The sequence below is a fragment of the Exophiala mesophila genome (genome assembly GCF_000836275.1).
Source record: "Exophiala mesophila strain CBS 40295 unplaced genomic scaffold supercont1.4, whole genome shotgun sequence".
Taxonomy (NCBI): domain Eukaryota; kingdom Fungi; phylum Ascomycota; class Eurotiomycetes; order Chaetothyriales; family Herpotrichiellaceae; genus Exophiala; species Exophiala mesophila.
Window position 1 is genome coordinate 59116 of NW_015622507.1, and position 13654 is coordinate 72769.

Below are 13654 nucleotides of genomic sequence, written 5' to 3' on the forward strand. Positions count from 1 at the left end.
AGGAAAGCGCTCGATGGACTGCAGCAATGGGCCTCTGATTGGCCAATTAGACGCTTGGCGCGAAATGGTCAATAAAGGCAGGCGCGGCAGAGTGGCACGACTGGCACGAGTGGCTCCAGGCAGGCACGGGCCCACGGCAGGTCCAGTCAAGTCGTAGCTTCCGAAAATTCCCCACGTCATTGCATTTATGCAGCATTTGATTCTGCATCATCCATTCATCAAACACATCACTCACAATCTCCATATCTACATTCATATTTTTGCCTTCTTACAGCCCACACTGAATCAAATCAACTTGAATCCTCTCATTCATCATTTGGAACTCGCCGTCCATGTCACCGTTCACCATCAACTTTCTCGTCCAAGCTTTTCCTCGTGTTTGTGGTTCTGTTTGCCCCTTCTGAGGACGCAGTTTCGACGGGCTGCTGAACACTGTCTCCCTGAACTGACAGGCCGTGGCTTTATCAACCTTCTCCTAGACCTCCCTCTTCGACGTGGCCCAGACCACTAGAACCTCTCTAATGTATCCTCTTCCACCTCCGAACCGGAGTCAGCCCTCGGGGCCTTCAGAAAGCCAGTCACGCGACCAGAGCCAGCTGGCAAAACCCACCAGTGCTTCCAACGTCACCATTCCGAGCCACGACGAGACTTCAGCCCCCAAAGAGGGACCTGGCAAGAAGAGAAAGAAGCATCGCGGTGGCAAAAAACGGAAACCTCGTCGACAGTCTTTTGCCGCTGCCCCCTCTGAAGTCGGTTCTGTTGATCCTAGCATCGATGAATCGCGACAACATGAACCGTTGATCGAGGACGATGAGGTCCACCCCACCCCTCGGCCGTTGTATCGAGCCAGCCCGGCGAACCGGAGTCATGAGAGCCTTGACAGTGAGGCCTTGCTTGACCATCGCGGACAACCTGCCATGCGGCCTCGTCGAGACAGTCGCCTAAACCCCAATCACATGTTTGCTGCCTCATACCGCAGTGGCACCTTCCCTCGCATCGATACCCCTTCCGCTCGTCGTCGCCTCCGCAGTCGCCAAAGTCTGCCTGATTCCGACGCATCAGATCATGACGAGACGAGTGATAGGACTCCTCTCCTCCCAAGTGACACCCCATACAAAAGCCCCGGGGAGGGCTACGGTCTTTTCCGTGTCAAATCTCACACGTCCACCGTCTCCTCCAGCTCCCGTAAGCAGAGAAAGCGTTCAAATGGACCGGGATCATCGCTACCCAGGTCCGATCATGTCGATATCAATAATCCTCCATCCGTCCCCCCGAGTCCCACTTTCGGAGCCCATTACGGCGATGTCATGGTCGGCGATGACAATTTCCTGCCCAGATCACCCGACAGCCGACGAAATCTCCAGTCTATCGTGCGCGACACCCTGATTGACATCGACGGCGACGACGATCGTGATGCCAACTCTGCTCCTCCAAGTCCCCGTCTACGACCCGAAGGCCTCCAGCGTCATCATACGGTCACATTGCCAGTCGAAGGTGACGTCTGCTTTCCAGGTGACGAAGCATCAGAAGCCAATGACGACTACTTTGATCGGTCCAGAACTCATGAAGAGGACCCTAATCACCCTAGGCGCCGGAGAAGACGTGAGTGGCCACAGCTCTGGGTCCTGGATGAATTCAGCCGCGCCGAAAAGGAAGAAAGGGCCGCAGGTGAGCGTCGGGCCTTGAAAATCAGTGAACCGGTTTTTGTTGATGGCAGACTGCGTGCTCCCAAAACCACCTGGCATCGTCAGCAAGAAGATCTTCAGTATCGCTATACTTATTTCAACGAAGAGTTTGAGAGCACCATTCATTCACAGACCATCTCAGAACTGGTACAGCCGGGGACCTCCTTCCGGGAGTTGTTCATTCCTGATCCTCCCGAGCTTATCGAGTCAAGCAGCTCCTCCGAGGACGAAGAACAGCTCCAAGTCAAGCAAGACCTTGAGCTTTTAAGCCCTGTTGCCAGTCCCAAAAGCCAATTGGAACGAGAGCCCAGTGCAGCCCTCTCAACCCTTGCCGAGGGCTTGATCAAGTCAAAGTCGGACCCTAGTGGCAAAACTTCTGAAAGGGAGTCAGGTGCGCACACCCCTCAGAAAAAAACAACTCCTCTGGTTCATTCCCCCAAACCCAAAAAGTACGGCCCTCGCCCAACCTTCTGGCTTGATGTCGTTAGTCCCACCGAACAGGAGATGAGAGTGCTTGCAAAAGCCTTTGGTATCCATGCATTGACGTCGGAAGATATCATGATGCAAGAGGCGCGTGAGAAAGTCGAACTATTTCGCAATTATTACTTTATCAACTATCGTACTTTTGAGCAAGATCCACAGAGCGAGGATTACCTCGAACCCATCAACATGTATGTTTGTGTCTTTCGGCATGGCATCTTGACCTTCCACTTTTCTCAGATTCCCCACCCGGCCAATGTCCGCCGCCGAATCCGACAACTCTCAGACTATCTAATCCTTAGTGCCGACTGGATCTCGTACGCCATCATCGACGACATCACCGATGTCTACCAGCCGTTGATCACCACCATCGAAGAGCAAGTCGACGACATCGACGATTTGATTTTGAAAGCCTTTCAGTCCACCAACGAACTTGCTGGCGAAAACCGGGACAAGAAAGAGCGGGTGTCGGAGAAGGACTCGATTAAGAGCGAAGAGGCCATGAGCGGCATTGACGTTCTGATCCGTATCGGTGAATGCCGCAAAAAGGTCATGTCTCTATACCGATTGCTGGGGAACAAGGCAGATGTCATCAAGGGATTCGCAAAGCGCTGCAACGAGCAGTGGGAAGTCGCTCCAAAATCCGAGATCGGCCTGTACCTCGGCGACATTCAGGATCACATCTTGACCATGACGGGCAACCTATCACATTATGAAACACTCCTTTCACGTGCACATGGCAATTATCTGGCCCAAGTTAGCATCAATATGAACGAGAGGCAAGAAAAGGCAAGTCTCAACTCCTGCAATGTCGTGTACAAGGACTAACTCGACTCAATCACAGACCGCCGATGTTCTCGGAAAGCTGACCGTTCTCGGTACAATCGTTCTTCCCATGAACATCATCACGGGCATGTTTGGGTGCGTATTGACTGTTTCATATGTGACCAAGTCGTGTGCTAACGTTGTTGTAGCGGCAATTTCAAAGTCCCCGGCCAGGATATTGACAACCTCAACTGGTTCTGGGGCACTACGGCGGCGTTGATCCTGTTTGGCATCGCCTGTTTCTACTGGTGCAAAAAGGTGTACAAAGTCGTGTAGCATAAAAACCAACGTCAAGCGGAATATGTATTGTTTGCACTTTGAGTCATGCGGGGCAGATAGAAGACTGGATACACACATAGAGGCGAATATCATCGACAGTGTTTGATTGACCAATAAACTATTGAGTGCCCATCTGCCAATATTCTCCAATATGTATGAAGTGACAAGAGAGACCATCCTTTGATGCGAACGAAATATACTGTTTGGTGCGCCTGGTGCGGCCTTTCCATGCGGCATCGTATCCGTGGTTTTCATATTCCCCGTGTTTGCGGCACCCCAGGTTTTGGAGGTCGCATGCGACGTGGATTACACTCGTCTCTGTGGGGGAAATACCCGAGGTATACAAAGACCGTTGTTCCCTGTTGTCACGGCCACTTTCTCTCCTCTTTCTCGAATTTCAATAGTAGACTCTACATTCTAGACCTTTGACGCAGAATTTGACGCACGCCGTACGCTTGAACTGAACCATCTATCATCATGGGCGCTGGTTTCCTCGACGGTGGGGTCGCCTTCATCACTGGGGCAGCTTCTGGTAAATATTTCCCAAGTCTTCATTTGCAATCCCCTGACGACTTCACAAAGGCATAGGAAAGGCAACAGCTTATTCATTTGCAAAGTATGGTGCTTCATCTCTTGCCCTCGCCGATATCAATGTCGCTGGCTTGAAAGCCATCACCAGCGAAATCAAATCTCAATATCCAAACATCGACATCGGCACCTTTGAAGTTGACACCGGAGATGAGCAATCGATCATCTCGGCCCATGAAGCCGTGGTCAAGCAATTTGGCAGGATCGACTATGCCGTCAATAACGCAGGAATCGCCGGTTCTATGAAAGCATCGACCGACATGTCTCTGGCCGAGTTCAAGAAGAGCATTGATATCAACATGATTGGTGTTTGGCTCTGTCAGCGCGAACAGCTCAAACAATTCCTCAAGCAAGACCCGCACAAGTAAGTCTGCTCGAAACAACCTTTCTAAGACGCCAGCCAGGCAGTCCCTTACTAGCTTCATCTCTTCAGTTCGGTTCGTGGTACCATTGTCAATCTCTCCTCCATCTATGGCAAACAGGTCGGCTCCAACACTACCAGCTACGGCACAGGCAAACACGGAGTCATTGGACTAACCCGCAACGTGAGAAAACCGAATGAGTTGCCTTTGGCTCGGACAGCCAACTGATCTCGTGCCCCTAGGACGCCCGAAACTTTGCAAAGGATGGCATTCGCATCAATGCTGTCTGTCCAGGGTAACTAGTTTTGATGTAATGTTATACTCTCATGGCACTGATGATATCACAGATACACTGCTACGCCCATGATACAACTCCCACAGGCCGGAGTTTCAGTTGGGATGAAACAATACTTGGATGATTGTCCAATGGGGAGGCTTGGTGAGCCAGATGAAGTATGCTGGGTTGGCATTCTTTACTCCGCTCCCCGAAGGCTGACAGTCAACAGATCGCCGATGTGATTGTTTTTCTCTCCTCCCCAATGAGTCGATACGTCAACGGGGTGGATCTGAGTGTGGATGGGTAAGCATATAGATACCCCTACCATTCAGATACTGACACCTGATCTAGTGGCTTTGGATGTGTATAAGGGCTGGCATAACATGTGGAAGATACTTGTCATGGACAAAGAGGAGATATGCTATGGTGATGCTCCTATCATACAGGATTAAATCTGCCAAATCATCGTAGAACCTCTTCTTGGTGCGATGCGCACCTTGATCATGATGTCCGTCTGACAAACATCGCCTGAGACTTCTGTTTGAATTCAACGTACTTGGTACAATTTGTGTGAAGCCTAGAGACTGGTTCTTCCAAGCGAGGATTGCCAAAAACCCCGCCAGGTTTTCCCTGGATGTCCAAATCCCCCACATTTGCCATGACCATGAGAGGCCTGAACCCCCGCCAACTTCCCCAGACATCCATTTGCGATTTAACATATCTAAGGAGTCTTTTGCCATAGGCCTTGCTGAGTAAACTGAGGTTGGGCCTGTCCAAAACACCCTATAAACTACCAAAAAGAACCATCATGCAACTTCCCACGCCCCCGGAGGACGAGTTCGTCCTATATGCCGACGTAAGTTCAAGCCCCAACTCGTAGGCTCCCAATGCTAAGAATTCCATCAAGCTGTTTGCCAAACAAGGTCTAGGCGACCAACTAGAGAAATATCTTCGAGTTCTCATCCGTTTGACCGAGTCTGAAGAGGGGACTTTGGAATATGTCATTTCTCGCGATGACGTTGACCGCGATCACTTTCACGTATTCGAGCGCTATACCGGCCGGGAAGCATTCGAAAAGCACATTGCGGCTCAGGAGTTTGTAGACTTCGCAGATTCAGGGGTTCTGGCTAAACCACCCACCCCTAAGATGTTAAAGCCATTAAAGGCATTGTAAGGGAATACATTAGTCAATGATAGGGGTTGCGAGAGGTCGCAATAAGATCACATAGCGACACCAATATGTAGCAGCAATCGCCCCTCCATCTCTAATTGTTCTCTGTCCCATTGGTGATGCGGTCGCACGCTTAACGTTCGCTCCCAAACAGAAGCCGTGGATTAGGAGCGGTATTATGACCCCAAAATACATGACCCGTATCGAGCGATCGATGGCATTGATGCGAGGTTTGACACAATTCCACATCCTCGTTCATTACGCCAAAACCCCCACAGTATGCCACGGGATTCAAGACGATAACAATTCAATAATCCATTCGTACTAAAATGACGCTCTCTAATCCAGACTTTCATCTTCGAGACTCCATCACCGAAAGCGAACAACAGCATCAGGATGCCGTTCTCTGTTGAGGGAAAAGTGGCGATCGTGACTGGCGCAGCATCAGGCAGGCGACCTTCTCCTCTTCATCATATGTCTTGCTAAAGCTCGTCAGGAATCAATCATGCATTCGCTCGCCTTTTGTCAAGCCATGGCGCCCATGTCGTTATAGCAGATCTTGATGAGTCCACACAGGTCAAGACACTCACCCAGCAGACAAGGTAAATAGTAGTGCCCTTCACACTGAGAACCAACAAGACTGATCCTGGCCAAGACGCACCAAGGTCCTCTTCAAAAAGACGGACGTATCCAAATGGAGTGATCTAGAGGATCTCTTTACCTTTGCTCGAAGTTCCTTCGGACAGGTCGATATCCTGTGCAATGGGGCTGGGGTTTTTGAACCAGTAAGGTCATGTGGTAGCTTGATTGGCGTGCATTTGTTCTCATCGCTTATAGAAATGGTCAAATTTCTGGCTGGATACAGAGTCAAACAGCTATCAATCACTCAATATTAACGTTTCCGCATTGTTCAAAGGAACTCGACTAGCAATTCGAGACCAAATCAAAAGATCGGCTAATAGAGGCTCGACAGAGACTATAGGCGTTATTCTCAACATCACTTCACTCGCTGCCCAGTTTGCGTTATTCAGTCAGCCGCTTTACGCCGCTTCAAAGGCCGCCGTGTCTTCCTTCACACGGTCATTGGCCCCTCTGCAACATGAGTTTGGCATCAAGGTCGTTGCAGTCGCTCCTGGTATGGTGCAGACGCCATTGTGGACCAATAACCCCGACAAGATGAAAGCAATCACCGCGGATGACGTCTTAATTACGCCTGAAGAACTGGCAATGGTCATGCTCGACTTGGTACAGAATGATGAATATCAGGGTGGAACCGTCTTGGAAGCACTAAAGTACAAAACACGAAAAATCGAAGTTGGGAGCCCCCTTCCTTCAGGCCCGGGATCAACCATGAGTAATATGGGTCTAATTCACGACGAGACTATTGAGTTGTTGAGGATGGAAAGTGTAGGCAACGTGTGATGGTTTCAACAATCTTCTCCGTAGGCCATATTTCACGCCGTCTAGCTTTCCAATGGAGCAGTATGATCTACAATCCATGCTACTAGCAACCAGATTCCAAAGTGAATGCAGTTTTCTTAATCTCATGCATCGAGTTTTGTCCCAATACAGTACATACAATGGTAAAAGACGCCCATCAATTACTGTCATTCTCCGTTATTCCCCCTAGGGTGCACATTGGCTTGAAAACCCCGCGAGCCATGGGGTTTCAATGGCTACGTATCGGCATCTCACTGTCGATATTGGTATGAGTTTCCCCACTTAGGAGGCAAACTCTAGACCCCTTTCAGATGTGATAGTCGGATCAGGTGTTTTATTTTCGTCAATTAAAAGGTCGTGGAGCTAAAGTCGGACGGATTGACCAAGCTCGATACTACAAGTCGCTACCATGTCAGCCAGTATCAAAATGCAGTCGCAAACAACAATGCCACTATCATTGGTTCACGTACGACAACATGTAAGCCTCAGGAAGGCTTTAGTAGGAGTGTTTATTCTGATCACTTCAATTGTTATCGCCAAACCTACAGAACTGCTGAATCGCTTTGGAGGAAGGGCGGTGAACAGAGATCGCAAAGACAGATATCTTGGACACGGAGGCCTTAACAATGATCATTGCTGGACCATGCCGTGTCAGTCATAACCAAGCTTCCATCACTGTCGACTAACGTATGCTTCAGCTGGTGAGACTTGTGAAGATGTCAAGATTCATCATGAATCAGATACTGCATTTCTGGGTAAGACTTGAAGCTCGTCGAATGCTCCGCGAGCCTGACGAGCTCTTCTTTTAGCATGTGGCTCTCCGGTTGGGCGGTCCCAATACTACCCACCAATCAATAACCATCAAAAATCCAAGAGGAAGGATTTTCGTGAATACTTCTTGAAGTACGACATCAAGGTACTTTCTCTCTGTGCTCAGCAGCACGCCACATCCAAGTAAGGCGGGTAAGGATTAACGGTTGTCCTCAGGGCAATGTTACCTCCAAATTAGAGATACAAGGGTGGGATGGTGATCTCGTTCTCCATGGGCTCGATATTTGGCGCTTTCAGAACGACCCTAAAAAGGTCCTACCACCTTTTATTTCCCCGATGCCTCTGTTAAGTGAGAGGTCCAGTCTCTGACATACTCCTCTAACATCAGATCCACATCTTCGCTGTCAATCACCAGCGCAGTGGCGAGTCAATCACGGTGTTCTCTCATGTCATCGGTACCAACATTCTCAAATTTGTCAAAGATCTCAAAAGCCCACTTCTGAAAACTCCAAATGCCGTAACTCCTTCAGGGCCATTGTAAGACTCAAGAATCTATGACTGGAGTTTGCTTTCTCTGACAATTTCTGAAACCAGATCTTTCTTTTCAAGCAACGACCATTACTACTACAACGGTATTCTGCGTGACTTTGAGGACAAATACGCGCCGTTCAAATGGGCTTCCAATGTCATTTACTGTGATGGTACTGGACCAAAAACCACATGTCGAGTGGTTACTAGTGAGCCACTGCAGTATGCCAATGGGGTTCTTCTCGTGGATGATGGCAAGACCTTGCTTGTGAACGACCTCTACGAGGGTACAACAAACATATATGAAGTTGACCCATCCACTAAAGATTTGATTTTGGAGAGAAAAGTGGTAAGCCATCTTCGTGAAGACCCAGTAATTGGCAGAGAAAGACCCTTCAACCCCAGCTAATATCAACATCCAGAGGCTAGGAGGAACACCTGATAACCTTGCTCAAATACCCACAAACGGAGATATTGTTGTCCCAGGCAAATTACAGTCCTGATCTCTATTGCTTTTGCCAAATTCTGACCAATTAACAGTTTTTCCAAACCTTATTACCCTCTTCAAGCGTGGTTTCGGCCCTGGTGGACTCGACTATGACACTCTCTGCGAGTCTGCCATTGTTCGACTAAGCAAAGACAAGGGGTATGCTCCTGAGCTTCTATTCTGGGATGACGGAAAGCAGCTGAGCGTCCTAACCGGTGCAGCTGTGGACCCCTATAATAAAAGAATCATTGCAGGTGGAATGTTCTCCAAGGCATTCCTTGTATGCGACATCAAGGATGACAAGACAGGGATCACATTTGGTTAGACCCCATCGTCACGCGGCATTATAAGGGAGGTTGCTATGTGAATCGTATAATTACAGTTCATAAATTGAGTAGCTGGATCCATTTGTGACTACGACGTATACATCGTCATGGCTGTACTCTCCCCATCACGCTCTTGGTCCTCACGTTGTAGTAGCCGAGAGAATATTTCGGAGACCTTTAAGGCCATTTTCCATACCTTTAGCCGTTTGGTCATGTCAATACATAACTCTAGCATCCTCCTTGGAGCATCTGAAGACCGAACATTTCCGATTCCATCAAGGTAGGTCTTACCACCTTTCTCGATCCATTCTTGGAGTGCATATTGCACATCTTGCTGAGTACCAAAGTAAGGCTCATCGAGCTGCACCGAGATATCGGCCTCGGGTTGGCAACCCTCTGGGTTAAAGTACTTGAGGAAAGCCCATAAAGAAATTCCTGCCAGAAAAACTGACAGCGGCTCATGTGGGGAATTGAAGGGATGACGGCGCTGAAGAAATATCACCTGAGTGGCATGCCACATCAGTTCCCGGATATTCCTAGGGTCCTCTTGAAATGCTGTCTTGATGAAAACATCCTCGTGGGCATTCTCTCTTGTAACACCTTCTGTGGTATTTGGTAGATTATAATGGTTGCCTCCGAATGGGGAGTCAGCCTCGGCGGCTCTCCGGCGTGCGATGCGAGTGATGATACCAGTCAATCTGCCGGCTGCGTATATGTGGGAGTAGTGGGTAGCGATCGCTATGCGCAAGGCTGATCTTAAATTGGAGCCTTGTGACACGTTCTTCCACGTGTGATCGCAGACCAACATTATTGATCGTGAGATACGGGCTCTGGTAGCGGTGGTAACGGCTCTTCCACTGCTATCTTCCCACAGGACATTATAAACCCCAGACTCCATCTGAACTTGAATAGATTCCAAACACCTTCCAAGACTTCGAGTCAAGAGTCGTTTACTCAAATCGTCAAGTGGTTTCAGTGACGACGCAATGTCTGTCTCCTTGTTCAACAAGGCACGGAGGGTGGGCATCGTAGGAACACCGCGCGGGGGCGACTGGTAAGGGCAAGACGCCCATGCAAATACAGTGGGTGCTTCCCAGTATAATTGTTCGCATGGAAACTCGAGAGGCAATTCTTCGAATTTCATGCATGGAGGCTGCTTGGAGAATGCCGTGTAAAAGCAATCGAACTCCTTTGCTCGCTGTCAGTGAAGCGTACAGGCCTGTGTCAACAAGTAGCTTACGAATATGAACCAAATCAACCTTTTGACTTGCTCTAGTTTGATCCATTCCAGCCAACTTTCATAGGTGTCTCCACTCCTAGACGAAAGCCCCGAATTGGAGGCATGGAGCGTGGCATTGAAGTGGATCATGTGCCGACCAATGCTGACCAGCCGGGTGCGTGACGAATCGGTAATTTCAAAGAGTCGTTGTGATCCAGACCCAATCGCATGAATGTGTTGAAGAAGAAGTGAGATTCCATATGATGGCGAACGAAGGAAGCGCGGATCATGTTCAGCCTAGAGCAACATTTATTAGACTTTGGGAAGAATCAAGAAGGGGGAGGGGAATACCATACCATCCAAGTAGATGTCCGCCGCGTTAGCTCGGCCAACGCATCGGCAAAATCGAGGGCGTGGTCGAGTCCGGAAAAGCAAGCCCCAATGCAGGCCATGGAGAGAATCTGAATGGTTGGAGTATCGGCATTGTTGAAAGTCGGCTGGTGGACTATAGGCCAAAGCTTGGAATCGGTTAGCCAGGTCAACGCGTATTCTAAGGGGGATCTTCGAATGTGTATATAGGTACCTCGTGAAAGTGTAAGAAATACAAGTCAACCAAATGGTGAAGAACTTCTGGTCCAGGGATCGCCCTCAGAATGCTGACATCCTCTGGCCACGGGGTTCGGGTGAGCGGGAGGCTAAGCAGTTGAATAATGCTGGACCGCTTAGTCGCGTCAAATATATCAGAGTTACCGAAAAAATGGGAGTTCTGTTGACCCGGATGGTCCTTAGCCGGGCGATTCGGCTTCCTCGTTCTTCTAATATCATTAGTTTGCAGTTCGGGGAGAACAAGTTTGTTGTCAGTTTTGGTCGAGTGCCATTCGAATGGCCACGTATTGGAATCTGCCTCTTTGTCTACTGGAACCGAGTCTGCAGCCTCTTCCAGAGGTGATGTGTCTGTATCGTTGCCTTGTGTGGACGATGAAAGCAGCGACTCTTTTGCGGATGGCCCGAATGGATGAGAGGTCAATGGTGGGCTTGAATCGCTTGGTAGCGGCGTGGCAAGCCTTGTTAGAGGTGGTACGATACGATTCCCAGAGTTCGTCCGAGCTCCCTCTGATGTAAATTGGTCCTCAAAGCCTTGCATGTAGAAATCTGTCATGTTGATATCTGGAACCTCGAATGAGGAGTAACCTTGACCCTCCTCATTCATCCATCCTAGCAAAGATACATCGCCTTCTAAGTTAGGCCAGCCGAAAGCTATCAAACTCAGTCAATAAATACTCAATGTTGTTTCGAGCAACTGACCATCCATGGGATTACTTGCAACCTCGACTTGGGTAGGGCTTCTCTGGAATACTGGAAGAAGATTTTCCTCGAGAAGAGATGGGTTGATGAGCGTCGTAGCAGACTCGAGTTCTTCAAAGGTTGGAATTGCTGACCCGCTCTGCACCGGTGCATGAGAGGCTGGCGTGCGTTCACGATCTCCATGACCATTGTCTATCGTAGGCAGGTCAGAGATGATCTCGCCGTCGACATGTTCGAGATTCGCATTAACTCTAGGTCCAGGTTGCGTTTGTGGTTCATGGATACTAATATCACATAATTCAGGACCTGCCTCATGCCCTTCGACTGTTGGACGGGTGGCAGCGACAGATAATCTCGCTTGTGAACGTATTGTCGGACTAGGTCTCGTCAGCAATGATCAATGAACTCAAAATAACTTGCCTGTGATCGTCCGCTCTCTGAATTGACTTCTTCGGGCGCCCCTTGGGTCTTGGTTCACTTTCGATACCATGCAGGACACGGAGGTGCCTGATCAGGACATCTCTGTGCAATTGTCAGTGGGAATTATGCCTAGGACCGTGTTCATTCATTTCATCTTACCTTCGCGAAAATCTCCGCCCACATTCAACACAAGCGCAATCCTGGACATTGTCACGTGTAGTGTGAGCGGTGATACGATGACGCTCCAGGTGATCCTGTCGCGAAAGAATCTGCCCACATTCCTTGCAGACGTAAGATGTTCGAGAACTGCCTGTCATGCCGAACATATGTTGCCTTTGGTCATACTGCCTTGTCCAGCTTGGGCTGATTTGAGATATCAGTCTTCAAGTTGTTTTCTCATTTAGTCTGTGGGGATCCCCAGCAGCTGGGCGAAAGCTGGCGGGGATTTTGGATTTTGATGGTAGAAAGAATCAACTAGCCAAGGAACCCCGCATTGTAGAAGAGTGAGTGGGGTTTTCTGGGGTTCAGGAGTCAGATTTGTATTTGTGGGTGAGATCCGGACGTATAGGTGATCTCGAGAGCCTAAGGTCCGCCACGGAATGTTCTCATCTTGACCATCACAATGAGGAGAGGGCGAAACTCAAAGGCAAGCACAATCGCCATTTCTCCAGATTGTTTGCCATCATCCAATGTGGGGTTTTCTGAATGTAACAAAGACGAACTCTGTATGAGATCATCAAAAGCGCCCAATAGAGGGCCGAGGGGGCTGAGTTTGGTATTACGTTTCTACTGCCCATAAATGGACTTGATCAACGCGATGGTGCCGTGATAACTCTTTGCTGTCCCTGCGCAAGCATTGTAAATCTGTGTCATGCAGCCTCAATTTTAGATCAAGACTAGCGGAACCTCGACAGTACACCCCAAGCTGCAGCATCTTGTGTGCCATGAGCACAATCTTGCCAGTGATATTCATACACAAAGACGACCAAGCCAATCCTAATGAGATATATAGAAATGCCAGCTTTTTACCGCGCAGAAAGGCCATATTTGCATACCAAAGTTGCGTCTTCATCCGAGGGTGCGACCTGAACCCCTTTCATATTCATTTCTCATCAACAGTGTCAATCCTGATGTCCTCCATTTCGGTGACCTGCTTCATATCAAAGTCTTTCATGTCGATAGTTCGAGCAAGTCTCTCATCAAGTTCTTGTCTCTCTTGCACCGATAGATGCGTGATATCGACGGCAACCTCGTCCCCAAAAAGGGCGCCTATTTCTTCCAGACTGAGACCTTTGGTTTCAGGTAACTTGAACATGATTAATGGAAGCATTGCCGATGTCACCACGATAAACACAATGTAGAATCTCCAGCCAATACTCACGAAGGCGGGGCCAGCTGCTGTCGTATATACTATGTCTTTGTCAGCATTTGGGGATCTGTCAGATACGTAGAAAGATCTTACTCGTTGTCATCAGGAACAATCCGGCTACT

The 13654-nt window shown here is 48.9% G+C and overlaps 2 protein-coding genes across 2 annotated transcripts; both read left to right on the plus strand.

The window, feature by feature from the left end:
• Positions 1-230: 230 nt before the first annotated feature.
• On the plus strand, positions 231-3387 carry PV10_05300 (uncharacterized protein). The gene is made up of 3 exons (XM_016369949.1): positions 231-2954; positions 3010-3086; positions 3140-3387. Exons 1-3 carry the CDS (start codon positions 522-524, stop codon positions 3264-3266), a joined length of 2637 nt encoding a protein of 878 aa, XP_016222242.1. The 5' UTR covers positions 231-521; the 3' UTR covers positions 3267-3387.
• A 1917-nt stretch (positions 3388-5304) lies between these two features.
• PV10_05301 (uncharacterized protein) lies at positions 5305-7089 on the plus strand (the record flags this gene model as incomplete). The annotated part of the gene is made up of 4 exons (XM_016369950.1): positions 5305-5352; positions 5404-5666; positions 6323-6452; positions 6505-7089. 4 exons carry the CDS (start codon positions 5305-5307, stop codon positions 7087-7089), a joined length of 1026 nt encoding a protein of 341 aa, XP_016222243.1.
• Positions 7090-13654: the final 6565 nt, after the last annotated feature.